The sequence below is a fragment of the Tursiops truncatus genome, chromosome 3, assembly GCF_011762595.2.
Source record: "Tursiops truncatus isolate mTurTru1 chromosome 3, mTurTru1.mat.Y, whole genome shotgun sequence".
NCBI lineage: Eukaryota > Metazoa > Chordata > Mammalia > Artiodactyla > Delphinidae > Tursiops > Tursiops truncatus.
In genome coordinates, this window is record NC_047036.1 from 165,669,808 (window position 1) to 165,697,724 (window position 27,917).

The following is a 27,917-nucleotide window of genomic DNA, read 5'->3' on the forward strand; positions in this document are numbered from 1 at the left end:
TTCCACGAGCAACGAAGAACCGTGTATGTGTGTCATTCTGTGGGTGGAGAGGCAGGGATTCAGGCACTTGGAGGCCTCAGGACCTCTGCTGGGCAGCACGAAGGAGCTTTTCCTCCCGCTGCTTCCGTATCCTTTCTTTGAATTCTTCTAGCTCTTGGCGCTGGGTAAGGGAGTGGGATGGGAAGGAAGGAGGGGCGTACACACCTCAGGGCCTGGACCTCTTTCTCAGCACCCCTCCCTTTAATCCCCCAGACCACCACTTCACAGTTCAGTGACTACACTGGAAGCCTATGCCAATTATAACCCAGGTCCAAGTGGGATTAGCTTCAACCTTCAGGGAGAGGGCAATAAGGAAATCACGTGTCCTTCCACTCTCGGTTCCCTGTCCATGACTGAGGGTCCCATGATGGCCACAGGAACCCACGTTCCTCCCTCCTCCGGTGGGAGGAAAAGGAGGTTGCTTACCTTGTCTTCATTCTCAGGGGGCCACAGCTCCCTCTGTAGGGACAAAGTCACAGCTGGATACACAAGCCAGGAGCCTCCAGAGCCCCACACCCAGGGCAGGGTTGGCTCAGGGGAGGCAGACACTGGTCCCCATCAGCTTGGTGCCCCATAACCTCCCCCACCCCCGGAATGAACCTGTGCCCACCTTGCGCTGTATGACATAGTCCTCAAACCACCCGGCCTGATTGGCAATCCAGAACATAGCCACAGGGAAGGTGAGGTAGATGGTCATCTGGAAGGGCAGGGGCGAGATAAGAAGAGCCAGGAGTCACCCCCACCACCCCCAAACTGTGCAGAGGCTGCTTAGAGCCTGGAGGACCATCCCCTGACAGAGACCAGTGGTGCTTCCCCAGCGCCCCCAGAACCCCAAAACTCCCATCAAGGGTACAGAAGCCATACACCTTAAAGTCTAGCCTCCATAATCCAAGAGCCCCCTCCAAAAGCCCCCTCCGAGTCCGGGAGACTCCCTCTCAAAGAAACACGCACACTCTCTCTCTCTCTCTCTCTCTCTCTCTCTCACACACACACACACACACACACACACACACACACACAGTCGCCCCAGGAACAGAAAAGCTCGTACTACAGTAAAGGCATCTCTCTGAGATCTCATTATCCCACCCCCTCCCCAGATCACCCTTCTCAGAAGGCTTTCCTCACACCAGCCCTCCCAGAGCCCCGAACCCTGTGCCCCCTTCTCTGGGGTTCCAACCGTAAAGGTCCCTATCAAATCTCAGGAGCTTTCGCTCCAGAGCGCCCTCTCTCAGAGGTCCCCCTTTTCAGAGCCTCCTCCTCAACCAGGAAGACCCCGCGCCCAGGCCTGCAACCGTTCCATTGCTCACTGACCCGAAACACCTCCAGCTTCACCCCCATCTCGCTCTTCTCAGGCTTCAAAGCCGCTTCCGCCCAAAGGCAACCATCCAGCAAGACAGCAGCCCATTGGGAGTCCGAGGGTTCCACTGCTGAACCTGATTGGTCCGATGAGCTTCGTGATGACGTCATATTCAGGCGCTTCTTCTCTGTTTCCGGTAGCTGGACGTCTACGTAAAAGTCAACAACGCAGGGCGCGCAATCGGGAAGGGTTCAACCAATAGGAAATGGGCCTGGTTCGAGGGGGCGGGCCTTCAGCCGGAGACGTCATTATAACGCGACTCCTGCGCGTAGCTGGAGTGCCAGAAAAATGGTGGTGATGGCGCGCCTCTCGAGGCCCGAGCGGCCGGACCTTGTCTTCGTGAGTCCGCGGCGGGCCCGGGGGTGGCCTGCCTGGGGGCACTGGGGCTTAGATGCCTCAGGAGATTCGGGCATGGCAGCCCGGGGGATCTAGGCCAAAGTTATGCCGGTCTGAGGGCAGGAGGACCCTTACGGGCCAGAGACCGGATCATGATGTACGGGCCAGGCTGGTCAGGAGCAGAGGTCTGGTGCTAGAGCCCAGGTGACCTGAGCAAAGAGCAGGTGGTTGGAGTTAAGGGCCTGGCGTCCCGGGCCTGGGGCGGAAATGGGAGTGGGAGAGAAGGGAGACTCGCGTAGCTCAATCTTGAGAGGCCTGGTGTTTGAAGTAAAGGCAGGACGACCAGTCCAGGTCTCTGGTTTCAGTGGTAAAATCTTGATGTCTTGGGTAACGGTCTACGTTTGGTCCTGAGCGTTATAGTTTCTGGGATAAGGGCATGGTGTCTGGACCGGGAGAACCCTGGAATCAGAAGTAAAGACCGGGTGATGTGGAGCTGATCAGGCGATGGCCCGTGGACTCCTGAAGAGTCAAAGGCTTGGTGTTTGAAGTAGAAGCCTGGCATCTTCACTAGATTCTTGGTGTCTCGAGTTAAAGGCTAGGCATCCTGTACATACCTTTCTTTCTGAGATAAGGGTCTAGCTTCCAAGTTCTGGGGCAGAGTTGAGCTAGACTCTGGCTAGTGGGGTCCTGAGGTGCCAAACGTCTCGTGTCTGGGAAGAGCCATGTTGTGAGGAGGAGACACTTGACGTCTAGGGCAGAGGCCTGGCGTCGGACCAGGGTCTTGGTGGCAAAAGAGTCTGGTGATCTGAGCCAGAGTGGATAGCTTGATTAGGAAGGCCAAAAGAGTGATGTCTGGGTGACAGTCTCATATCTGGCCTAGAACGCTGTGACCAAGGAGTCTGATGGTCTGGGTCAGATTGTAGGCAGTAGTATTCTGAAGGGTCTGGACCAGATTCCTGGTATCTGGGTGTCTGGTGACCGGGCTCCCGATGGTGAGGAGTGTGGGATCTGGGACCTGGGGAGGGGTCTGGAGTTTGGAGTGGAGTGGTGCTGCGCGCAGGCTCTGAGAACAGGTCTGTCTTCTCCCTGTACCCTGGCCCTGGCAGGAGGAGGAGGACCTCCCCTATGAGGAGGAAATCATGCGGAACCAGTTCTCCGTCAAATGTTGGCTCCGCTACATTGAGTTTAAGCAGGGTGCCCCGAAGCCCAGACTCAATCAGCTCTATGAGCGGGCGCTGAAGCTGCTGCCCTGCAGGTGAGATTGGTTGCAGCTGCCCTGCCTGCCCCAGCCCCACACCCACCCCACCTTATCCAATCAACCCAGAACTTGCCAGTACATCCCACGTGACTGCTATGTGTTGTGTCGCCGAATATACATCCCCTGATCTGTGAGCACACCTTCCCTGACGTCCCGGCCATTCCCCTGTCGCAGAGACTTGTCACCCCTCCCTGGGCCCCTTCTCCCAGCACTTGTCTCGTGAGGCAGAGTGAAGGGTCCCGAGGTCCGTGAAGCTGACCGATCATTGTCTGCCCCTCCCTTCTCCCCCCACCCCCCCAGCTACAAACTCTGGTACCGCTATTTGAAGGCGCGCCGGGCACAGGTGAAGCATCGCTGTGTGACCGACCCTGCCTACGAAGATGTCAACAACTGCCACGAGAGGGCTTTTGTGTTCATGCACAAGGTGGGGAGGGGGCCTGGCTGGGCCAGGGGATGAGTGGGGAGGTGGGGCTCAGAGTCCACGGAGGTGGACAGAGCAGGGGGTTGGAGTCCTGTGGCCTCTGTGCACTCAGGGTTGAGCGAGACTTGGTTCCAGGGGGACGGGACTTCCGGGTCCTGCTGCAATGGACATCTGGTGTCTTTATGGCCTGGTGGTGGTGCTGGCAGCTCAGACCCTGCCTCTCCCCGCACCTGCAGATGCCCCGGCTGTGGCTAGATTACTGCCAGTTCCTGATGGACCAGGGACGCGTCACACACACGCGCCGCACTTTCGACCGTGCCCTCCGAGCGTTGCCCATCACACAGCACTCTCGTATTTGGCCCTTGTACCTGCGCTTCCTGCGCTCACACCCCCTGCCTGAGACTGCTGTGCGGGGCTACCGGCGCTTCCTCAAGGTAAGCCCCTCAGAGGGCGAGATGGGGCCAGGCTCAGGCAGGTGGGCCGGTTCCCCCAGGTCAAGACTTTCCGGAAACCGGCTCGTTGGGACACTGTCTGCCCTAACAGACAGAATATGGGAACAAGGCTTCTTAAGACAGGGTTTTGTTTGTGAGTTCTGTGTTTAATCTCCAGACAGTTTGCTAGTAACCATGTCAGGTATTAAGACAGGTGCCGGGGACAGTGTGGCTAAGACAGTTGCTGCCTCCATGGAGCTTTCAGTCTGACTTTGCAGACAGATACATATTACCTGACCCCATAAATCAGAGTAAAACTGCAGCCACGGGAGAGCAGGGAATAGGAAATAAACGACTAGGGAAACAAATAACAGGCAGGGCTGACAATCGAGGTGCAGATAGCGGGGAGGCACTGTGTAGTTTTCCTGAACTTATAATGTCTCTTACGCGTCCTGAAAAGCTTAGCATGGTGCTGTTTAGGGGCTGTGCAGGCTGGACCACTGATGCCTAAGCTCAGTCAGGACTGAGACTGGACCACTGGGGCGCAGGCTGGACCAGTCAGGACTGAGACTGGACCACTGGGGCCCAGGCTGGACCAGTCAGGACTGAGACTGGACCACTGGGGCCCAGGCTGGACGAGTCAGGACTGAGACTGGACCACTGGGGCGCAGGCTGGACCAGTCAGGACTGAGACTGGACCACTGGGGCGCAGGCTGGACCAGTCAGGACTGAGACTGGACCACTGGGGCGCAGGCTGGACCAGTCAGGACTGAGACTGGACCACTAGGGCCGAGGCTGGACCAGTCAGGACTGAGACTGGACCACTGGGGCGCAGGCTGGACCAGTCAGGACTGAGACTGGACCACTGGGGCCCAGGCTGGACCAGTCAGGACTGAGACTGGACCACTGGGCCCCAGGCTGGACCAGTCAGGACTGAGACTGGATCACTGGGGCCCAGGCTGGACCAGTCAGGACTGAGACTGGACCACTGGGGCCCAGGCTGGACCAGTCAGGACTGAGACTGGACCACTGGGGCCCAGGCTGGACCAGTCAGGACTGAGACTGGACCACTGGGGCGCAGGCTGGACCAGTCAGGACTGAGACTGGACCAGTCAGGGCCCAGGCTGGACCAGTCAGGGCTGGGGGTGGACCAGTGAGGCCCAGGCTGGAACAGTGAGGCTCAGGCTGGAACAGTCAGGGCCCAGGCTGGACTAGTGAGGGCTGAGGCTGGACCAGTCAGGGCCCAGTCAGGGCTGGAGCTGGACCAGTGAGGCCCAGGCTGGACAGGTGTGGCTATGACTGGGTGTGTGGGGCGAGCTCTTGTCCGGGACAGTGGTGGGTGGCTGACAGAAAGCCCAGAGTGGGAGGGGGAATGGTGGCATGGCGGCATGGCCCTGTGGCCCCACTGACAGCTGGCGGGTGGATGGGTGCCCAGCTGAGCCCCGAGAGTGCCGAGGAGTACATCGAGTACCTCAAGTCGAGCGACCGGCTGGACGAGGCCGCACAGCGCCTGGCCACCGTGGTGAACGACGAGCGCTTCGTGTCCAAGGCCGGCAAGTCCAACTACCAGGTGGGCCCCGGGGTGACGGCTGGGCAGGAGGGCTCGCCCTCTCAGGGACAAGGCTGACGCTCCTTCCCATGCCTTGCAGCTGTGGCACGAGCTCTGCGACCTCATCTCCCAGAACCCAGACAAGGTGCAGTCTCTCAGTGTGGACGCCATCATCCGCGGGGGCCTCACCCGCTTCACCGACCAACTGGGCAAGCTCTGGTGCTCGCTGGCCGACTACTACATCCGCAGCGGTCACTTCGAGAAGGTGCTTGAGCACGTGGGGCTCCGGGAGCGGGGTGGGGTCTCCCTCCAGCACGTAGTATTGGGGGATGCCTGAGGACACGCGTGTGAGCAGAAGACGTGCACGTGGACCGCTTTTGCCTTTCTGAAGGTGGGGAGAGGCAGGCATCACGGCCCTGCCGGCGAGTGCACCCACCTCAGGCCAGCCAGACCTGGATCTCTCTGCTCTGGCCTTGGACCTGCTTCAGCTTGGGTGTCCTCATTTGCAAAATGAGAGTGACAGTCACTTCCTTGCCTACTGGGACTCAGGCACCGAGCGGGTGTCCGGTGTGAGGGTCCCTCCCGAGGTGTTGGTGTTTCTGTCAGTGTCCACGTTGGCTGTTCTCCTCATCGGGCCATGGAGTGGCGAGCTTGGGGCCGGGGTGGGGGGCGGGGTGTGGAGCTCTGAGAGGTCCCCAGAGGGGCTGGCTTGGGACTGGCTGGGGAGGGGGGTGCCGGGGGGAGCAGAGTGGGAAGGAGGAGCTGGAGGGGGCTCAGAGGGGGTGGTGAAGGACTAGGGAAGGGGGGCCCTGCAGGCTGAGGAGGGGCCGGCTGTGTCCTGCTGCGGGGAGCCGCCAGCCAGCCAGCCGTGAGCAGGACATAGGCCTGACCAGGTGTGTGTCTTACAAAGACCCTTCAGGCTGACACTTTGAATGGAGCGCACAGGCCGAGGCCGGCAGCAGGAGACCGGCCAGGAGGCTGCTGGAGCCAGCGGCCAGGCAGAGGCAGAGGGGCAGGATCAGCCAGGGCCAGGGGTAGAGCAACGGGCCCGCCCTTGGTGGGGATGCGCCTCGCCCACGCCAGCCCTTTCCTTTCATGCTGCCCTCAGGGGTTGGTGTGGGGGGTGATGGGGAGAATGTGAGCTGCAGAAGGGGGATCGGGCAGGCGTGAGGGGTACTTTGTAGCAACGATTGAGCACTCCATGGCAGGCTGAGGTTAGGGTCCCTGCAGGGTGGCTGGTCACCTATTGGGTCTCACTGGGGCCAGACCCTTTATGCGTCTCACTCGAGCCCCGCAGTGACTCTGCGTGAGGGGCTGTCACTGTCAGTTTACTGCTAAGGAGCTGAAGCCTCCAGCTCACTCTGGCAGAGGACGGGAGGGGAGCTCCGACCACGGCCGTGCGCTGACGGAGCTGGGCAGGCCCGGGAAAGGCCCTCCGGGGGTTCCGATTTGGGACTGGTGCCAAGGGCGGTGCTGCCGGATGCCCTGTGTGCATGCGGTGGGCACACGTGCCTCTCCTCTGCCAGCACTTTCCCCATCCCCACAGGCTCGGGACGTGTATGAGGAGGCCATCCGGACCGTGATGACCGTGCGGGACTTCACCCAGGTGTTCGACAGCTATGCCCAGTTCGAGGAGAGCATGATTGCGGCGAAGATGGAGACGGCCTCGGAGCTGGGGCGGGAGGAGGAGGGTGAGCAGCAGGGGTGGGCCGCAGGGCTCGGAGGGGTCCCGAGTGGCTGGGTCAGGGAGGTGTGGGGCTTGGGGTCAGAGGCCAGCAGGGAGGGAGTCTGAATGGGCACTGCGGGTGGGATCTTGGCGGGTAGCCAGGACTGGGAACACATCTCAGTGGGGCTTGGGCCGGCCACTGGCGGGAAGGGAGAGCTGGCTGGACAGCAGGCATGGTGGGGGGGCCTGGGCCAGAGCTTGGCAGGGAAGAAGGGCTGGGGGGAATGGTGGGGATTGGAGGGGGTTCCAGAGTAGCCTGGCCCCAGGGCAAGTGTGAGGTCAGGGTGGCCCTGGGGCAGCTCAGGGAGGGAGTGCCCGGATGGACGGTGGGGGGGAGCTGGGGGCTGAAGGGAGAGACCTGAGAGACGGAGGTGGCCGGGGGCCGCGTGCTGAGGCCTCCCCCCGCCGCTCCTGTCTTTTCCCACGGGTCCCAGACGACGTGGACCTGGAGCTGCGCCTGGCTCGCTTTGAGCAGCTCATCAGCCGGCGGCCCCTGCTCCTCAACAGCGTCCTGCTGCGCCAGAACCCGCACCACGTGCACGAGTGGCACAAGCGCGTGGCCCTGCACGAGGGCCGCCCGAGGGAGGTACGTGGCGGCCCCGCCCCCCATCCCCAGGCCCCGCCCTCCCCAACCAGGGCCCTGCCCAGCCTGACCCAACCCTTCCTGCCCAGATCATTAACACGTACACGGAGGCAGTGCAGACTGTGGACCCCTTCAAGGCGACCGGCAAGCCCCACACCCTGTGGGTTGCATTCGCCAAGTTTTACGAGGACAACGGGCAGCTGGATGACGTGAGTGCCGTGTTGCCAGTGCGCGTTGCATGAACGAGTACTTACAGGTCCTCCGCCCAGCGCCCGCAGCCGGGCGGGTGGGTGGGGTCTCAGCTTGGCCTCTGCCCGCCCCACAGGCCCGCATCATCCTGGAGAAAGCCACCAAGGTGAGCTTCAAGCAGGTGGACGACCTGGCCAGCGTGTGGTGCGAGTGTGGCGAGCTGGAGCTCCGGCACGAGAACTACGACCAGGCCTTGCGGCTGCTGCGAGTAAACACAAGCCCGGGTTGGGAGGGGGTGGGGGAGCCTCAGGGTGTGTGATCTGGTCCTGGACACCCCCGCGGCTTTCCCCCTGCTGGCGCTGCCCATGCAGAAGGCGACGGCGCTGCCCGCCCGCCGCGCCGAGTACTTCGACGGCTCGGAGCCCGTGCAGAACCGCGTATACAAGTCTCTGAAGGTGTGGTCAATGCTGGCCGACCTGGAGGAGAGCCTCGGCACCTTCCAGGTGAGCCGCCAGGATGGGATGGGGGCGTGGGATGGGACACGCCCCGCGGAGGGCCGCTGACTCCACCCCTGGGACACGCTCTGACCGGCCCCCTGCCCCACAGTCCACCAAAGCCGTCTATGACCGCATCCTGGACCTGCGCATCGCCACGCCCCAAATCGTCATCAACTACGCCATGTTCCTGGAGGAGCACAAGTACTTTGAAGAGAGCTTCAAGGTGAGGGGGCCCCGGACGGCATTGTCCCTACCCGGGCTGCCATCACAGCCGACTGGGAGGCTTAAACAACAGAGACGTGTTTTCTCAGTCCTGAAGGTCGGAAGCCTGAGATCAAGGCGTCGGCAGGGCTGGTTTCCTCTGAGGCCCCTCTCCTTGGCTTGTAGAGGCTGTTTTCTCACTGTGTCTTCACGTGGACACCTTTTTGTGTGTTTTTGGTGTTCCTCCTGTGCCCAGCTCTGCTTTTGTGAGGCTGTCAGTTGTATTGGAATGAAATTTACCCTAATCTCTTTTTTTTTTAAATTTATTTATTTTTGGCTGCGTTGGGTCTCCGTTGCTGCGTGCAGGCTTTCTGTAGTTGCGGCAAGCGGGGGCTGATCTTTGTTGTGGTGCGCGGGCTTCTCATTGAGGTGGCTTCTCGTTGCGGAGCACGGACTCTAGGTGCACGGGCTTCAGTAGCTGTGGCTCGTGGGCTCAGTAGTCATGGCACACGGGCTTAGCTGATCTGCGGCACGTGGGATCTTCCTGGACCAGGGCTCAAACCCGTGTCCCCTGCATTGGCAGGCGGATTCTTAACCACTGTGCCACCAGGGAAGTCCTCTCTGTTTAACTTAGTTGCTTCTTTAAAGATCTTATCTCAGAACACAGTCTCGTTCTGAGGTACGGGGAGTTAGGATTTCAACTTGAATTTGGGGGGGACACAGGTCAGCCTGTCACAGGCACGGAGTTCTGCCTGTGTGTGCGGGGGTGCCCCTGCCTTGCTGCTCAGGCGATGGGTTGTAGGCACGTGGGGTGTTTTCCATGTGCATGTGTACGTGTGGCGGGGCTTTGCCCCACTGTCTGAGGTTTTGTCGTGTACAAGTGGAGACTGTGCACATACATGGACGGGGAAGTCATACATGCGCGCGAGTGCCCCCTCTGCCTGAGTGGCAGGCCCTGCCCCTCTGCCTGGGTGGTGAACCTTCTTCCGGGACACCGGGCTGCAGTGTTTGCAAGCTGAGGTTCCACCCTCCTCTTCAGCCATAAAGTCACTGACTGATCCTAGTGAGCCCTAGTCCAGCTCTGTCTTCGGGGTCCTTGCAGCCTGTCCAGGGAGACAGGCAGTGCACAGACACTCTTGGCTGGGCTTTGATTGCGTGATCACGGGGAGAAGTGGGATGGGGAGAGGTGGGCAGACAAGGGGCCTACTTGCTGAGCCCTAAGGAGTCTCCCCCTGCGGACTCACACGACTCTCCCTCGGGGCAGGCATACGAGCGTGGCATCTCGCTGTTCAAGTGGCCCAACGTGTCCGACATCTGGAGTACCTACCTGACCAAGTTCATCGCCCGCTACGGGGGCCAGAAGCTGGAGCGGGCACGGGACCTGTTTGAGCAGGCGCTGGATGGCTGCCCTCCCAAATACGCAAAGAGTGAGGAGGGCCAGGTGGGCTCGGTGGGGGGGGGGGGTTGGAGGGGGCATCACGGGCCCAGCCACTGACCTCTGATCCCCGCCCCCCGCTGCATCCTGTGACAGCCCTGTACCTGCTGTACGCGCAGCTGGAGGAGGAGTGGGGCTTGGCCCGGCACGCCATGGCCGTGTATGAGCGCGCCACCAGGGCCGTGGAGCCCGCCCAGCAATACGACATGTTCAACATCTACATCAAGCGGGCGGCCGAGATCTACGGGGTCACCCACACGCGCAGCATCTATCAGAAGGCCATCGAGGTGCCCGCTGCAGGGGGTGGGGTGGGGAGCTGGGGCTAGAGAGGGGGAACAAGGGGTCCTGTAGGCAGGGTATCCGAGCGAGCCGGTGCGCGCGTCTGTGGGGAGGCCCGCCCGCCCAGGGGCCGGCCTGGTGTGCTGGGAACCACCGGGGCTCCCCAAGAGGGGCGGCCCCCTCCGCCTCACATCCCACCCTCCCTGATCCCTCCCGACCCCGCCCAGGTGCTGTCAGACGAGCACGCCCGGGAGATGTGCCTGCGGTTCGCGGACATGGAGTGCAAGCTCGGGGAGATCGACCGCGCCCGGGCCATCTACAGCTTCTGCTCGCAGATCTGTGACCCCCGGGTAGGGACGGGTCCCGGGCCCGTGGGTGTGGGAGTCTGCGGCTGAGCCAGCTGGCTCACGTCCCCCGGCCCCGCCCCTCTGCAGACGACCGGGGCCTTCTGGCAGACGTGGAAGGACTTCGAGGTCCGGCACGGCAACGAGGACACCATCCGGGAGATGCTGCGGATCCGCCGCAGCGTGCAGGCCACGTACAACACTCAGGTCAACTTCATGGCCTCCCAGATGCTCAAGGTGACGGGCAGCGCCACGGGCACTGGTGAGCAGCTGTGGCCCAGTGGTGGTCTCCCGGGTCTGGGAGCATCAGGGTCTCCTCTGCCTCCCCTGCCTCAGGCTGGGAGCTCCTCGAGGGCCAGGGCCTCAGGCCCAGGTCGGGGGGCGCCCAGCAGCACTCAGACCGAGGCAGGCACCTAAGGCCGTGGTTGAGGACAGCTTGCCCACGGCGTCTGACCCCCACGCTTCCCCCCACAGTGTCCGACCTGGCCCCCGGGCAGAGCGGCATGGACGACATGAAGCTGCTGGAACAGCGGGCCGAGCAGCTGGCGGCTGAGGCCGAGCAGGACCAGCCCTCGCGGGCCCAGAGCAAGATCCTGTTTGTGAGGTGAGGGCGGGGCGGTGGAGCCGAGCTGGGAGCGGGCCAGCTCTGCAGGGGGGAGGGGCGGGGAGGTTGGGGGGCTGCCGGGCCTAGCTGAGCAGTGTGGCCCCCTCCCCCGGCCGCCTGCCTTCCCCAGGAGTGACGCCTCCCGGGAGGAGCTGGCCCAGCTGGCCCAGCAGGCCAACCCGGAGGAGATCGAGCTGGGCGAGGACGAGGACGAGATGGACCTGGAGCCCAATGGTAAGAGGCCGGCTGGCCAGGCGGGCTGGTGGGCGGAGGCGGGGGCGGGACCCCCTCCTGGAAGGTGACTGAGTCCTCCTCGCCTCACCCCCAGAGGTGCGCCTGGAGCAGCAGAGCGTGCCGGCCGCCGTGTTCGGGAGCCTGAAGGAAGACTGACTCCCATCCCCTACCCCCTCCACCGCTCCCCCAGTGAAGCTTGTGTTTGTACGTTCTGGTCTGAGCCTCCTTCCTCCCCGCCTTCTCCTACTGCCTCGGTGCCCCTGGGGACTGCCAGCTCAGTGCCGCCCTGCCCCCCACCCCACCCCCCAGATTGGCCGGTGTGGGGAGGTGGGGCAGCTGGGCTCCAGGCCAGGGCACACGCTCCACCCTAACCCCGCAGAGCCAGTTCTGGGCTCCGAGAGGCCAGTCTCTCTGCCGCCTGAGGCCCTGAGCCTGGAGGGGGCCCCTGCGCCCCTCCCTCTCAGCAGATAGAGATACTCAGCCTCCCTACCACGAACCCTTCTTCCTTGGATGAGGGCATCCCCCTCCCCTTGGGAAGAGGCTGGGCTGAGAGCTCCGGAGGCAGGCGGGCCCCAACCAGCTCTGTGATCTAAGCAAGGCGCTTCTCTCCCTGGACAGCTGCCAGGAGCCAGACCTCAGCCGTGGGCCATGGCCTAGGTGCGGTCCTTAGTCCTAAGCTCCCGGAAGCCATTAGCGGGCTCTAAGCTAGTAAAGGATTTTAAGCATTCGGGGACTTAACCGGATTTGTGCCCTGAACGGGTCAGGCAGGCTGCTGTGGGGACCGGCTTGTGGCAGGAGGTGACTGGGGGCGCAGTCACGGGGACAGAGAGAGGCGCGCGAGCCAGAGAGGCCCTCGGGAGGTGAATGTGTGCGTTCCAGTGGCGGTGGAGGGGCTGAGCTGCAGGGAGACCCGAGCTCCGCCCGCTCGAGCTTGTGATGTAGCTTCTCCACTTGAGACGTCCAGCGGCCGTGCCAAGGCGGCAACCAGACCCCTGGACGTGTAGCTCAGAGGAGAGAAACAGGAACCCCCGGCCCAGAGGCGGCCACGGAGCCTAGAAACGCAGGCAGGCAGCTGGAGGAGAGATCACGTTCAGCAGTTGGCCAAGGACCAAATGCCAGGACGGGCCGATAATAACAGCCACACTGAGGAGAAAACTGAAGCGAGCGGGGGCGGGGAGGGCTGGCCAGAGGCCTCAGGTGCCCAGGAAGTCAGTTAAGAGGCAGCTGGGAAGCAGCCACGGGGCCCTGGGGGCCGGGTCGTGTCGAGGGGGCAGAGGAGAGGCTGGAGCAAGTTCAAGAGGGAACGGGAGGCAGGGAACAGCCGGCGAGTATGGGAAACCGTCTCGGGCAGAGATGTCACCAGGCACCCCAGCCAGCCTCAGTCGAGCTCTCTTTAAATTACTTTATTCGAGAAGGTGGGGAGGACAGACGGGGGACTGAGCTGAGCCCTGAGTCCCTGAACCTCCCAGCTCAGCCCCCACAGCAGGACGGGACCAAAGTAAGGGGGTGGGGACTCCAGCCCCACCCAGGCGAGGTCACGGGGGGGACAGACAGGACCCGGGCATACCAATGGACTGTCCTCTGGGCTGTCCCCCAGGAGGGCGGTGGCCAGAGCACATGGGGCCCGGCCTGCGGACCACCCGGGACGGGGCTATTTGGGGGTGCTGCTGCCCTTCTTGGGAGTGGTGGGCTTCTTGCTCTGCCAGAGGTGCCCCTGGATGGTGAAGGCATCCACACTCATGGACATGGTCTTGGCGGGGATCTGGGTGAAGCGCTTTCGGTCCGAGTTGTACTTGTAGATGCCCTCCACCATGGCGGGCGTGACCGTCCGGGGGCCATAGCCTGTCAGCCGCGACAGCTCCTCCGTCTCCCCGGACAGCGTGTACAGGGCCCGGAACTGGCAGCTTGAGTCGCGGAAGAGGATCAGGAAGTGGTTGGCCTTGCTCTTCTCGATCTCCTGGGTGGGGGGCGGAAGCAGTTAGCCAGGCCAGCAGGGCCCCTGCGACCCGCCCGCCGCCAGTCCGCCAGCCCCGGCCCAGGCCCACCTCAAGAATGCGGTTCTTCTGCGGCTCGTTCACCTTGCCCGCCAGGCAGCAGTGCGACAGGGCGTTGTGGATGATGAACTTGTTGGACTTGGCGCTCGGCTCCTTGTACAGCCGCGGACCTAGGGGGCGGGGCGGTCAGCAGGGACCACCGGGAGCGCCGGTGGGGCCCGGTGCTCACCCCCCGAAGTCCCACCTACCCGTGTACTCAGGCACTGAGGCCGGGGAGGAGGCGTTGCTGCCGTTCTCCCACTCACGTTCTCGGCTGCCAGGCAGGCGGCTTGGGGACATGAGGCTGGATGGAGATGGAGCCCTGCGGGGGGAGGGGTGGGGTGCGGTCAGCAGTGGACGAAGCCTCCCAATCAGTGTGCTGTGGGACCCGGGAAGGGCGAGCCCAGGACACAGCCGAGCAGGCAGGACGCATCCACTGACATCATCTGGGCTCCCAAGTCCACGCAGGGCCCTCTTCCGGCCCCGGGCACATTGAACACCCGTCTCAGGTGTGCAGCCTTGCATCTTTGGTGGCAGACGCACACCCTCGTGCCATATCACCCTCCTAAGGCTCCCTCTCCCTGTCCCTCTCTCTCTCTCTCTCCCTCTCTCTCGCTCTCCCTCCCCCTCCCTCTCCCTCTCTCCTCCCTCCCTCTCTCCTCTCCTCTCCTCTCTCTCTGAGAGGCCACCTGGAACACAAACACCTGCCCGCCCAGGCTAAACTCACCGAGACGTGGGCCTCTTCACGCCGAGGTTATTGGGCGCCTCGTTGGCCACAGTGGACAGAGACAGGGTGGACTGGGAGTAGACTTTGCTGAGCCGAGAGCCTGGCAGCAGAGGGTGTCAGGTCAGGCCCCACCTGAAGTCCCCTTACCTCCACATATGCCCAGGGGACCTTAGTTGGCCGGCTGGCGAGGGAATGTGCGGTCAGCCCTGTCCGAGACCCTCGCCCTGCGCAGCCTCGCTGGAGAATGACCTCCCCACCTCACCCCACCACGCCAGGCTGTGGGAAGCGGCCCTTCCCCTGTTAAGCCGTGGAGAGAACCCCAGGCCAGCTCTGCCCACGGCCCTTACCCCGCTGCAGCCCCACATCCTTGTGGAAGCCTTGACCCCTGGGAGCCCACGCTTCGGCCCTGCGGATGTGCCCTGCACCTCCCGCCCCACACACCCACGGGGGCCTCACCCAGCAGGCCACGGGCTGTGCTTCGCGCCAGGGCCGAGTCATCACAGCAACCGGAGCGTGGCCGGGGGGCCCTCCGACCGCCCCGGCCCGGCCCCCCGCTCCCCATCGCCCGGGGCCGCAGCACCTTGTCGAGGTCATCCATCAGCTTCAGCTGGGCCCGGCGTTCATACTCGAGCCGCGTGAACTCCCCCCGCCGGGGGCCCACCTCCTCCTCGGCTGGGGCCCGGGTGGCAGGGGCTGCGGTTGAGGCAGGAGCCGCAGGAGCTGCGGGGGCCGGGGGCCCGGGGGCTGCTTCCTCCTGGGCCAGCCTGCAGATTGAGGGGATCGAAGCAGTCAGGTTGTGGGGACGCCAGTGGCGGGAGACTCCCCAGGCTGGGTCCAGCCTCACCTCGCAGCCTCCTCCCTCCGCTGCTCCTTCTCGGCCTCCTGCCACTGTTTCCGCCGCCGTGCGTCCTCCACCCGCCGCTGCTGACGCTCCAGCAGGCTGGCCCTCTTCTGGGCCATCTCGTCCTCGGGCTTGTCTTCATCCTGGGGGCAGGCACCAAGTGTAGCTGGCTGTCCCTCCCCTGGCTCGGCTGGAGTCTGACCTTGTGTCGACCCAGCCTGCCAGCCGCTCGCCTGTCCTTGAGTGTTTGTAATTGGTCTGAAGGCACTTGGTGGGCACCTGCTGTAGCACAGCCCCATGCTGGGTTCTGGGCACACCAAGCGCTTAACGCAGCGAGGAAGGCAATCAGGTGTCACACCAACATTGGTGAACACCAGCAGAGGCTGCTGTCAGTCTACACTGTGGGGAGGGACCTATCCTGGCCTGGGGACACCGAGGGGGCCTCCCGGAGGAAGCAACCTCAGAGAATGATGATGAGGACTGAACTGGGTGGGGGTGAGCGGTGAGGAGAGCATTCTGGGCAGCGCGAATAGCAAGTGCAAAGGCCCTGAGGCCAGAACAAGCCTAGCAGGTGTGGAACAGCAGGGAGGCCAGTGTGGCTGGGATGCAGAGCTGGGGAGGATGCCATAGGATGAGGTCAGGGGCAAGCAGAGCCTACAGCCGTGGGAAAAACTTATTCTAAGAGCAAAGAGGACCTACAGAAGGGTTTGAAATAAGGGGGTGACAAGGTCCAATTTACATTTTAAATAAATTTTGCTAACCGCTCAGTTGAAAATGGCCAGGGATTGGTGTGTGGTGAGGGGTGGGCAGTGGAGACCAATCAGGACATGACTGCTGGTGTCCAGGTAAGAGGTGGTGGCCCAGGCTGGGGATGCCAACAGGAAGAAGAGTGATTGGATATGGAAGAGTCAGGAAGGGGAGCCGGTAGGGGATGAAGGAGGGAGCAGGAGGGAGGGGATACCATAGAGGACCCTAGCCCCATCTGTCTAAACCCACTCCTGTCCATCTGTCCGTCACCCACCCATCCATCCATCCGCCCAGCCCTGTCCAACTGTCTACTACCTGTTCTCCCTCTGTCTATCCACCCACCCCATCTATGTGTCCATCTGGACATACACACCTTGTCTGTCTGCCGCTGCCACCTGGCTAACCACCCGTCCACCTCTGTTCCCCACCCCCCCCAGTTCCATCTGTTTGTCCATCCATTGGGAAAGCCCTATCCATGCGACTGCCTGTCTACCCACCCGCCCACCCATCCCTGACCATCCATCCATCTACCCACCTGGCCCCTCCCCCACCTGCTCAGGTGACTCACCTTATAGAAGAATCCCAGCCCGGTCCGGGGCTCTCCCTCTGAAGATGCCTCTTCTTCTAAGGAATCCTCAGCACCAGGGGGGCTCCCATCTCCGTCATCCTCAGCCGTGGGCTCTTCCAGGCTGCTCAGCGGGATCTCGACGAGGGCAGGCCGGCCCGCGGGCTCCTCGGGAGGCGGCCCCTCCGCCAGAAGGATAGAGGAGCGTGTCTGCATGGGCACCTGGCTCGGCGAGAACTTGCGCAGGTGGGGGAGGCTGTCCACATCGTGGGGAGGCGTGAGCACCCTCGTCAGGGGTGCTAGCCGCAGCTCCGCCGGCCGTGCGTGCTTCGGGCTCCGGGGTGTGGGGCTGGGGCCAGGCCCGGGGCTGCGCCGGGCAGCTGGAGCACGCCGGGCGGGGCTGGGGGACGCGGCTTTGGGGCCCGTCGTGGGACCAGGGATGACCCATGCTGCGGGAGGCGGGGCAGGCCCAGAGGGCTCTTGCGGGGCCAGGAGCCGCTGCTGCTGGTCCGTGAGCCTCTGCATGTCCCGTTGCAGCGAGCTCAGCGCTGCACTCAGCTTGCTGACCGCCCGGTTATAGTCCCCCAGCCCTTCGGGGGGCACCGGGCCCAGTTCCGGCGAGAAGGTCACTGCCTTTGGCCGTGGCGACGGCTCACCCTGGCCCTCGCCTGCCGGCCGCTCCCCACCAGGGGCCAGGCCCGGCTCCACCTCTGCTTCCCCGCCGGCCTCCCGCGGCTGCACCTGCAGGAATGCGCTCTTGCCCAGTCGCTGGCGGTGCTTGGCAAAGATGGCCTCGATCCGTCGCTTCTGAGCCTCTATGGCCCGGCGTTTCTCCTCTAGCCGGGCTCCAAGCTCACTCATCTCTGAGCTCAGGGCCTCTGGTGCCACTGGGGTGGCTGCCGGGGACCCTGCCTCAGCCTCGGCCTTCACCAGCTGCTTCTTGCGTTCAGCAAAGCTGGTCATCTTCACTTCAGAGTTGCTGGCCACTGGGGATGAAGCCGCCGCCTTCGGGGAGCCCTCAGACAGGGCTGGCGGTTTCGATACCTCCCCCACTGGGCAGGGAGACGGTTTCGAGAGGCCCTCGGGGTGGGGCGAGTAGGTGGGTGCTTTGGTGGCCCCCTCGGGTGGGTAGGGGGAAGCCAGTGGCAGTTTGGAGGACCCCTCGGGAGAGTGGAGGTAGAAGCTGCCGTCGGCAGCCCCATCTGGGAGCAGCCGGGGCTCGGCACTGTGGATGATCTGCAGGGCCTCCTCGATGGTAGGCAGGTCGCCAGTCTCCGGGGCTGGTTGAGTGGGGGTCCGGGCTGGCACAGAGCGCGGGGGACCCAGGCTGTCTGAGCTGACGGAGCGGAGTAGAACGGGGTCTCCCATGACAACATCCACGTCGCTGTCCAGGCCAAAGGGAGTGCTGAACGACACGGCCTGGGAAAGGGGACGGCTGGGCGGCCGGAGGGAGGGGTCAGCCCCTGGGACAAACCTGGGCCCCACCCGCTCCACTGCCCGGGCCCTTGCGATGCGCTCACCTGAGCTGACGGTTCCAGGCTTTGCCGAGGGCCTCCACGTGGGACATGGACGGGGAGGACTTCAGCGAGCCTGGGGAGGGGCAGTGAGTGGTCACTCAGTGCTCACTCGGGGGGTCAATGGGGACCCTGGGTGGCGTCAGCCACGGGTTGTCAACGGGTGAGTCACTGATGGGTCATTATGCAGATGGATAACTGTGGGTGGTGTCACTACGGGGTCCTGTTGAGCCACTGGGGAGGTCACTGGGGGGACAACGAGTGTCACCAAGGAGTCATTCGGGTGCCAGAGAGACCCAATGGAGGGGTCTAGAGGGACAACATGAGGTCAGCTGGGGTGGTCTTTGGATGGGGGTCTCCAGTGACAGGCCATCTCCCTGCCCTCACCTGTGGATCCTCGGAGTGGGGACTGGGGGCCGCCAGATGACAGGAGTGGATGGCGGAAGTTGAAGACAGGAGAACTGCCAAGAGATGCGCGTCAGCCGAGGGGCCCCCTCTCCCCCTCCCTCGGCCCTCCTGGGAGTGGAGACCAGATCATCTCCCTTCCCCGTCCCCGCAGGAGGAGGAGCCCATTGTGGCTGTGTAGTCTCAACCCAACAGGGGAGTGGTACCTGCTGCCGCTGTTGTTCTGAGGTGGGGAGGCCTCCGTGGCCCTGTGGGAGGCAGCTGCAGCACAGAGCGGAGGGTCAGGCAGGGCTTGGCCTCCCCCGCTCCCACGCCCCCCGGACCCAGGGTCGGGCCTCACCGTGACCATCAGGCAGATCCTTGACCTGCACGAAGTCGGGTTTCAGCACCTCGAAGCACATGAACAACTCCGCTAGCAGCACCATCAGGTTGATCTGGAGGTGGAAAGTAGGGTCAGCCAACCAGGCGCACGGCCCCCGACACACCCCCTCTGCCCACAAGGCCCCGAGATGGCCTTACCTTGAGGGGCGGTGGGACATAAAGCAGGTCCTCGAGAGAGAGCGGGCAGCCCCGAGGAAGGCGGGAGGCGCAGAAATCCTGCACCAGCTGGAGGTTGTAGAGGCTGTCCGCCACAGACATGGGGTCCTTGAGGCACACCTCTGTAAGGACAGGATGCCTGCGTCCCCAGCTCTGAGGGAAGGAGGATGGGGCCCCGGGGAGGCGGGGGCCCAGCAGCCAACATGCACAGAGGACCTCTGACGAGCCAGGCTAGGCCCCCTTCACAAGGTGTGTACCGTGACAGGCTGTTGCTCAGGCCTTTGCATCTGCTGTTCCCATCACCTGGAGTGCTAGTTCCCCAAGAACTCAACTCAGAAAGCTTATCCTGACTACCCAGTGCCCTTCAGAGCACCTAACATCCGGAACATTCCTCTCGATGAACTTATTGTCTTTCTCTCCCAACTAGGATGTGAGCCGCCTGAGGTCAGGAACGGGTCTGTATCGTTCTGGCTGGAGCTCTGGCACCTAAAACAGGACCTGGCAGTTCGTACTCTATCAGTATCTGCTGCAGGAGTGAATTATATAAAGCACAGAGAGGTTTAGACACTTGTGCAAGGTCACACAGCTCATTACGGGAAGAGAGGGCTTCAAACCCAGGTCTGCCAATTCTGGGAGCTGCACTTACAATCGCTGTACTACTCTGGGGACAGACGCCAATGCCTGGGTGCCAGGCTTGCAAGGACGGGGTCTGGCTCAGGCGCATTCACTCACCCTCGAGGCGCAAGAGCTGGGGACAGTAGCAGTGGATCGTGGCGGCCAGCGCAGCCCCACTTGCCAGGTCCTGGAGGCTGGTCACGGTCGGAAAGCAGGGGGCGCGTCGGGCCACGGCGCGGTCCTTGCGATATCGGATCTGTGGGTGGGAGCCGGGTCAGGTCAGAGGTCAAGCTGGCCCCCTCCGAGGTCAGCAGTCATGCAGGCTGGGCGGGGAGGCCTGGGGTTTCCGCCACGAGGGGGCGTGAAGCCGGGGGTCCCAGAGCCAGAGTGGGGGGGGGGCCAGCCTGGAGCAGGGGAAGGGCAGCAGCAAGAGGCAGAGGAGGTGTCTGCGAGCAGCCAGGCCAGCAGCGGGGGCTGGGGACAGGGACTCCTGGGACCCTGGGGTGGGGGATACGTTACCATGGGGGGTTTGCTCCCCGACTCCTTCAAACAGAAGGCAATTGCGTGCTGGGGGGAGAGGAGCAGCTGTCAGCGGGGCGGGAGGGGTGCTGACTTGCTGGGCCCCCAAGCACACCTCCGGTGGGGGAGGAGACAGCCCTGACCCCTGTCCTGAGCCCTGGCCATCCAGCTCCCTGACTGCACCCTGGCCGGCTTTGGGGACCCCAGCTCCTCCCAGCCAGGAGGGACCCCACAGAGCAGCCACTCATGCAGGGAATCCTCTCCTCCCAACACAAGACCCAGGTCACAGCTGGGGGAGGGGATGCAGAGGAAGCAGGAAGGCAGGAGAGGAACCCCCAACCCCGGCCCTAGTGTGGGCGGAAGGAGACCCTGAAGTGAGCAAAGGCAGGGACTTCAGCCCAAAACCAACCCCCGACACCTGCAGTGGTCACTTTCCCCTTGTACTTCAGGGATGGACACCCCACTGCCCCCAAAACTGAGAGCAGGGAGCTGTCCTTAGGGAAGTTGGAGTCTCAGGAAGGTTCTTCTACCCTCTTTTGGGTTTGAGGATCTTTCTCTTGGCTAGAGGGGTCTTCTCCATGTGCCCTGCCTGTTGGGGTCAGGATCCATGTGTCTGATGGGCTGGGGTCCTCCCTCTCCCCACCTTGGCTCAAGTGGACAAGCCTCTTGATTACTGGGAGGTGAGTCATGTACCGGGGAGAAGTCTGTCCTTTCAGGAACAGCAGAGATTCCCCCCTTCCCTTGGTTCCCAAAGGGTTTCTCTCTGTGCCCCCAGGGCTGGGGTCCTACTTCCTTTGCTCATATCTGGGGAGAGACAGGAGAGGGAGCAGGACAGGCAGGCAGAAACAGACACACAGACAGCGACAAGCAGGGCAGGCAGACGGGGCAGAGAGAGAGCCCCACTTACAGGAACCAGCTTCCAGTACCAGCGTGTGGGACACTGATGCCAGAGAGGCAGAGAGGAGAGTGGCAGGGGCGGCAGAGGGGAGAGGGCAGAGAGAGAGAGTCACCTCCAGCCCCCCCAGTGTAGGAATGGCCTCGAGGCACAGCTCCAACCTGCCCACCCAGCCCTCGAGGGGCCGCCCTTCCTTCCATCCATCGCCCCAGGCTCACCGAAGCCTGCGCTGGGGCCACGCCATCGGCAGGGGCCGCGGGAGATGCCCTCTGGGCAGCTTCCTGCTCTGTCTTCTCCTGCAGCCGCCGGATGGTCTGGGGAGCAGGGAGAGGTCAGTGCTCCAGTCACTGGGTGATCCTGGCCCCCACCAGCCCACCTTGGCCCAAGCCCCACCTACCGTGTCCACCCAGAAAAGGAGCTTGTGCTCCAAGCTGGCCAGGGCCAAGGGACCAGGCAGTGTCTTTGTCCACTCAAAGGCGAAGGCAACCATGAGGGCATCAATGACAGCTAGGTGGGCTCCCTGTGGAGGCAAAGAGCTGCAGGGTGAGACCAGAGCGCCTCCCAGGGAGAAGAAAGAGGAAGAACCTGGAGGTGGGAGGGGCTCGAAGTGGGAGGGACTTCGGAGGCAGTCCAAGCTTTGAGGTCACAAACTAGGCCTTAGGGATCTGGTGGGCCGGGTAGGCAAGCCCTCAGGAGCCAGAGTTCGCGCCTTTTGGGAGGCTCCAGGCTTGGCAGGAGGAGCCTGGCCTGGTGGGAGCAGCCATGAGGGGAGGAGCCAGGCCTGGTGGGCGGGACCTAACGTGGTAGGGGCGTGGCCTACCATGAGGATAGGCTGGTGCCTCAGGTCGGCCTCCTGCACCGGGCGCTCGGGCAGCGCGGGCACCATGCCCCTCCGCGCCAGCAGGGCCAGTAGCGCAGAGGGGCTGGGGGGCGTCTCGAGCTGCGGCAGCGCCTGGCGCCAGGCCCGGCAGTAGAGCTCAGCCGAGAGCAGCAGCCGCGTCACCGGGGGCTTCACGTGCTCCTGTGCATACTGGTCGGTGTAGAAGGGCTCCCACAGCTCCGAGGGCACATGCTCTGCCGGGGCGAGGAGGGGGGGTGGATCATGGCGGGTCAGGGCTACCGGACATAACCCCTCCGCATACATACAATTACATGGACCCAATTATGGGGGGTGGGTCGTTGCGGGTCTGGACCAGGGAGGATGGCACCGGGACGGGAAAATATGGCACCTGGCCTGAGACACGAGGTGCAGGTGTGGGGGAGTTTGCCAGAGGAAGGGGTGACGGTGTTCCAGGCAGGGGGTCTGCATACAAAGGCGAGGAGGTGGGAGAGAGCACATGCCTCGGGGAGATGGCGGGCTCTTGGACCCTGAGGAGAGGGGGCGGAGGCCAGATGGGCGGGGTCTTGTAGCCTCCCCTCTCGCCCTCACCTAAGGACTGCACGACAGTGTGACTGAATCGATCTCCCTGGGTGCCCTACACCACCCCAGCGGACTCGCTTTGCCTTCAGGCAACCCTAGGAAGAAGCAGCCAGGGCACACGTGGTAACTCCGCTTTACAGATGAGGAAACCTAGGCACCAAGAAGGCCACACAGCTCTGGACTGGGATTCAAACCCAGGCCTTAAGCAGGGGGTGGGATGACAGGACATGCAATGGGGGAGGGGGACAGACTGCAAATACTTTGTGGGGGGCGGGTGAATGGCCTGAACTTGGTGACTGAAGGGGAGGGGGGAGAGGCACCCAGGGCCCCATTGGGAGTGAGGGGGAAGAGAGACAGAGGGAGGCGGAAGGCAAGAGAAAGGGGGTGGTGGCTGAGATGGGGGTACAGGAGGGGCTGGAGCTTAGAGGCAGCCACAAAAACCCTGAAAGAGGGGGGCAGGGTAGGAAGAGGCTTGAGGAAGCCGCATGTGGAGGGAGGAGGGGTGGCAGAGCCCCAACCAAGTGGGACCCAAGGGTGGGGAGGAGAAAGATCAGAATAAGCCGCCAGGAAGATGTGGGAGGTAGACAGGAGGCAGCCGAGGCCAAGGCGGTTGGAGGTGCCCTTATGGGTCTTCCAGGGAGGCACCAACTCATCCCAGTCAGAGCTGCTGCTTTGTATACTGGGCTTCGTGTTTGAAAGGATGGAAGGGGGCAGGATTCTACTGCTTAAGAACATTTGAATGTGTCGTACCAGGCCTTCCTCAGGTGCCTGAATTCACAGCGATGCTCTCCAGAGGCCCCTACCCTCACCTACAAGGACCCAGGCACCCTGGCTTTCAGCCCCTCCCTGCCCCACCCCCCCACTCTTTCCCCACCCCCTAAACTCACACTTGACCTTCCTACTTAATACCCAAACCCCATGTAGAGTTGGGCCATCTCTCTGCCCCTTGAAAGAAGAGTTCTCCAGACCTAGAGATTATCATATTATGTGAAGTCAGTCAAGGACAAATATCATGTGATATCACTTATATGTGGAATCTAAAAGAGATGATACAAATGAACTTATTTACAACACAGAAATAGACCCACAGACATAGAAAACAAACTTAGGGTAAACAAAAATGATGGGCAGGGGAGATAAATTAGGAGTTTGGGATTAACATATACACACTACCATGTATAAAACAGGTAAGCAACAAGGACCTACTGTATAGCACAGGGAACTATACTCATTCTCTTGTAATAACCTATACTGGAAAAGAATCTGAAAAAGTATATATATATGTGTGTGTATAACTGAATCACTTTGCTGTACCCTTGAAACTAACACACTGTAAATTAACTACACTTCAATTAAAAAAAAAAAAGAGTTCTCCAGGTTTTCTTTCCTTCCACCCTTCCCCTGTCCCAACCTCCCTGATCTGCCCTTGCCCTCCTAGCTCCCGGCCTCCCCAAGGCCAGCAGTGGCCTTCCAATGCCCACTATCTTGCCTGGGCTCTCTGCCGAGTACCTCCTTCTTCCAGAAAACTTCCTCCCCCTGGCATCTTTTTCTCTCTCTCCCACCACTCAAGCCAGGCCACCTCCTGACATGCCTCTTTGATGCTGGGCTCCCAACAGCTCTGTCTGAACAGCCCTGTCAATGGACTTGCCCCCGCTACTATGATGGCTTCCATGGCCATCTGAACACTGCCACCTGCCACAGCCCAGGCAACGCCCATCATGCTCAGCGTCTTACTCCAAACGTGCTCCTTCTCTCTGTCCCCATCACAGTGAGAGACAGATCACCATCTCTCCTTCTCTCTCCCGGCTCCAACATCCAATCAGTCATCTGGTTTCAGCTCCTGGCATCCCCTGAAGCCAAACCCTCCTCCCCCTCTCTCCAGCGCCCGGTTGCTTCCTGGTCCCATCAGCAAAATTAAAGTTTCTTTCCTGCAGGGCTTGTCAGGGCCTTGAAGATGACAACTTGAGCTAGAGCTACCGATAGCTAATGTTTATCAAGTCCTTACTTTACACCAGTCTGTCTCCACCTCGGCACACCTGGCATTTGGGGCTGGATAATTTTGTGTTTAGTGGGGCTGAGGTGTGGGGAATTGGGGCAGGGGGGTGCTGTCCTGTGCATTGTTAAGATATTTAGCAGAATCCCTGGTCTCTCCTCACTAGATGGCAAGAGTACTGTTCTCTCAAGTAGCAACAACCAGAAATGTCTCCAGACACTGCCAAATGTCCCTTAAGTGACAAACTCATCTTTGGTTGAGATCCACCGCTCTATACTATAAAGTGTTCTATTGACCATTTACTGTAGAGCAGTCCTGTCCGATAGGAATAGAATGTGAGCCACACAGGAAGTTTAAAATTTTATAGTCACTACATTAAAAAAGTAGCAACAAGTAACATTAACTTAGTAATATATTTCACCCTATATATACCCAAAATATTATCGTTTCAACACATCATCAACATAAAAACGTTATTAACGAGATATTTCACTTTTTTTTTTTTGGTACAAAGGCTTCCAAAGCCACTGCGTATTTTACATGTACAGCACCTCACAATTCAGACTGGCCAGATGCTGCTCGTGGCTACCACACTGGACAGCACAGCTAAAGCGCAGCTAGCCCTTGGACCACCACCGCCGCTGCCGCCTTGTGTGCATTTGCTCGTTGAATTATTCCGAGACTTATTCTTATCTGTTGTACAGATAAGAAAACCGAGGCCCAGAGAGCTAAGATGACTTGGCCAAGATCACAGAGATAGTAAACGGCAGAGCCGATGGGACCCTAGTTCCCTAAGCATCACCTGGAGGTTCTGGCGACCTAAGGGACTGCATGTGGTGTTTTCCAAACTTGCGTAAAGATGCCACCCTTCCTTATCTCTGAGCTTGAGTTCTGTGGAGCCCACTAGCCTGCATTCCTGCCCAGCCTCTTCAGGCCTGTACCCTGGGGCCATCAGAACTACCCCTTCCCCCAGCCGTTATTCCCCCGGGGCAACTGCATATCTGATCTCATCTGGTCAGTCCCCAAACACCTTCCATGTCTCCCCAGGGCCCTCAGATTCCCCATCCATGGCCTGAGAGGCCCTCATCACTTGCACCAGACTCCCTCATCTCCCTGGCCACTCCTGGCCACCACTGGGACCTGTACACTCTTCTTGGAGAACTCGCTGTTGGTCTCCTCCCCCTGGCAAACTCCTACACACCCTTCAAGGTTCAAATGCTCCCTCCTCTTGGGAGCCTTCCTTTCTCCTCCCCTCCCTGGAAGATTTCAGGGATTTTCCTCCCCCAGCTGCTCGCTGGAAGGCCCTCAGCACGCCTCGACATTAACTGGACATCACCGACTTTATCACTCTTAGCAGCAATGATCTGGTTTCGTCTCATCCCCCTCTCTCCATCCTGAGCACCCAGCACTGGACTGGCACCCAACAGGCATCAGTAAAGAGTCCCAGAGTCCATGAACCAAGCAGGGCTTTGCTCCCCACTTCCCGCTCAGAGCCTGGGGTCCCACGTTCCTCAGACCCCCTCTGTTTGGAGAACGTGGGTGGGGGGGCAGATTCAACGTGACCTTCGGGAAGGATGTCACACAACGCAGGGGAGCTGGGTCAGTGAGAACAGAACCGGGTGAGTCAGGGCGTCCCCCAGGGACCTGACTTTTCTTTCTGGGAAATGGTACAGTAATTTCTCTTCTGTCCCCTGACCAGATGATGAATAATATTATCGTTAATAAAAATACCACTGGTCACGGCAGCAGGAATAGCAACATCCACTTAGTGTGTACTTGTGCGCCAGAAACAGAATAATCCTGTGGTCAGTCTCTCTCACCTTGTGAGAGGAGGAACTGGGACCCCAATCACCCCAGCACTGCCCTGGTACTTAGTGGGTGCCCCGCAGACATTTGTGAAATGGATAACAAAGTGCACAAATGCCTTCTTTTATAGAGGACTAAACAGAAGCTTAGAGAATTGGGTTGATTCGTCCACATTCTGGTGGAGCGTGGGACTCAATGCCAATTCTGATTCCCAAAGTTGAGTCCTCTGTGGCCTCATAACCTGGGATGCGAGGGGCTGGGGCAGACGTGGGTCTCTCCCCGCCAACCATCCCCCCACCCCCACCCCCTTTCTCAAGCAGATCCCTGTGGGCGGTGAGCCCCAGAGTGGGCCCTGCTTGGGAGGGTGCAGGGAAAGAGACTGGGAGAAAGACAGGCTCAGGCGGAACCAGGAGCCGGACAGCTGTCACCAAGACCCACACCCAGAACTGGTTGTTCTGGGAAGGCCACTGAAGGTATGATGGGCTGTGCTCAGCTGGTGCCAAGACCAGTGGGCAGGACCAGTGGGAGGGCAGGGCGTCCCCCCAGAAGGCCCAGACCTTAATTAACTCGTCTTCCCCATGGCCAGGCCCTGACTCTCAGCTCTGGCATGGGGCCATTACTGAGCCTTCCCTGGGCCGCAAATCCTAGGAACCCATTCGCATCCTCCCCGGTGGGGTGGCCTGAGTTCTTCACACACGTGAACCGGGGGGAGGAAGTGGGAGAAGGCCCTGCACCTGGGCCCCCACCCCCGGCGATCTTGGAAAAGCCATTTCCCTTCTGCTGGGCTCGCCCGCCTCCTAAGCAAAATGGGGCAATAAGTCACAGCTGCCAGCCGCCGGCCGGGGCAGTGGAGGCGAAACAGGGGCTTCCCGCTCCCCTCACCGCCCGCAGAGCAGGCAGGGCCGACGCGGGGTGTGCGTCCGGGCTGGACGGGGGCGGGGGTCCTCGCGGGCGCACGATGTGTGTGTAAAGGGGGGGGAGGGCAGCCAGGCGAGGCCCGCAGTGGGAGACAACACTCGGCCCGCAGACCCTGCCCGGGTCACCTGGGGTCCGGGACGCCCGGGTCCCGGCGCGGAGCTGGGCCGCCGGCCCCACCCCCACCGCGCTCCCGCAGCCGGCCGGGCAAAGTCCACCGCCTGGGCCGAGCAGGAAGCCCAGAGGCCCGGCGCGCAGGGGCCCGGGCCCGGGGACCCCCGGCGACCGGCGCTATTGTTCCCACGGCCCCGGCCTCCCCGGCGCGGCGCCCCGCCCCCCGCACCTGCCGCCCCCTCTCCCCCGGCCTGGTACCTGCGCCCCCGAACGCGGCCCGCAGCACCCACGCCAGGCTGGCCGCCGCCTTGGCCCGCGAGAAATCGTACTGGTCCAGCGATTTGATCTCGGGCACAAGGAAGGTCCTCCGCAGCGGCCCGGGCCCGGGGGGCGCCGCCTCCACCATGGCGGCGCCGGGGCTGCGGGCACCGGCTCCGCGCTCGCTCCGGCTGAGCTGGGCTGGGCTGCGCCGCGCTAGCACCCTGGCCGGGCCCGCCGTCACCACCACCGTCACCGCCGCGGCCGCAGGCGAGCCAGGTGCGGCCGATCGCGCTCACGACGCTGCGTCGGCCCCGCCCCGGGGCGGAGCCCAGGTGTGCCCCGCCCCCGGGCCTGGCCCCCGACCCTGTCCCCTCGCCTCTCCCGGCCCCTCGCCGCCGCAGGGTGGGGCGGGCCCACACTGCGGTGGTGGCGGGGGAGGCTGCGGAGGAGTGTGTGTGCGCGCGCGCGCCTGTGTGCGCGCGCGCGCTGGGGAGGGTGAGGGACCCTCTCTGCTTGCGGGTGTGTGT

General features: G+C 62.1%; 3 protein-coding genes across 5 annotated transcripts; 1 reads left to right on the forward strand and 2 right to left on the reverse strand.

The window, feature by feature from the left end:
• Window positions 1-7: 7 nt before the first annotated feature.
• Window positions 8-1,458, reverse strand: PET100 (PET100 cytochrome c oxidase chaperone). Its single transcript, XM_033854484.2, has 4 exons — window positions 1,351-1,458; window positions 650-736; window positions 466-498; window positions 8-160 (listed from the first exon to the last, which is right to left on the reverse strand). The coding sequence occupies exons 1-4, from the start codon at window positions 1,375-1,377 to the stop codon at window positions 77-79; spliced, it is 231 nt and encodes a 76-aa protein (XP_033710375.1). The 5' UTR covers window positions 1,378-1,458; the 3' UTR covers window positions 8-76.
• A 167-nt stretch (window positions 1,459-1,625) lies between these two features.
• XAB2 (XPA binding protein 2) lies at window positions 1,626-11,690 on the forward strand. 2 transcript variants are annotated; one of them, XM_033854488.2, is made up of 19 exons: window positions 1,626-1,735; window positions 2,839-2,987; window positions 3,291-3,414; window positions 3,648-3,845; window positions 5,278-5,412; window positions 5,492-5,656; window positions 6,938-7,082; window positions 7,552-7,703; window positions 7,790-7,909; window positions 8,026-8,157; window positions 8,261-8,392; window positions 8,496-8,609; window positions 9,852-10,014; window positions 10,119-10,309; window positions 10,529-10,651; window positions 10,736-10,907; window positions 11,120-11,249; window positions 11,380-11,483; window positions 11,578-11,690. In XM_033854488.2, exons 1-19 carry the CDS (start codon window positions 1,685-1,687, stop codon window positions 11,637-11,639), a joined length of 2,562 nt encoding a protein of 853 aa, XP_033710379.1. In that variant the 5' UTR covers window positions 1,626-1,684; the 3' UTR covers window positions 11,640-11,690. The 2 variants fall into 2 exon arrangements, with proteins under 2 accessions (XP_033710379.1, XP_073659430.1); XM_073803329.1 differs by lacking the exons at window positions 1,626-1,735; window positions 2,839-2,987; window positions 3,291-3,414 and having other exon boundaries at window positions 3,705-3,845; window positions 5,255-5,412.
• A 1,181-nt stretch (window positions 11,691-12,871) lies between these two features.
• CAMSAP3 (calmodulin regulated spectrin associated protein family member 3) lies at window positions 12,872-27,706 on the reverse strand. Of its 2 annotated transcripts, XM_033854485.2 has the most exons (18): window positions 27,388-27,706; window positions 21,702-21,955; window positions 21,279-21,401; window positions 21,100-21,195; window positions 19,987-20,034; window positions 19,585-19,723; window positions 18,835-18,974; window positions 18,656-18,749; window positions 18,522-18,576; window positions 18,298-18,371; window positions 17,917-17,986; window positions 16,400-17,831; window positions 15,088-15,227; window positions 14,700-15,007; window positions 14,244-14,343; window positions 13,726-13,838; window positions 13,529-13,647; window positions 12,872-13,440 (listed from the first exon to the last, which is right to left on the reverse strand). In XM_033854485.2, exons 1-18 carry the CDS (start codon window positions 27,533-27,535, stop codon window positions 13,135-13,137), a joined length of 3,759 nt encoding a protein of 1,252 aa, XP_033710376.1. In that variant the 5' UTR covers window positions 27,536-27,706; the 3' UTR covers window positions 12,872-13,134. The 2 variants fall into 2 exon arrangements, with proteins under 2 accessions (XP_033710376.1, XP_033710377.1); XM_033854486.2 differs by lacking the exon at window positions 19,987-20,034 and having other exon boundaries at window positions 27,388-27,704.
• Between the last annotated feature and the right edge of the window lie 211 nt (window positions 27,707-27,917).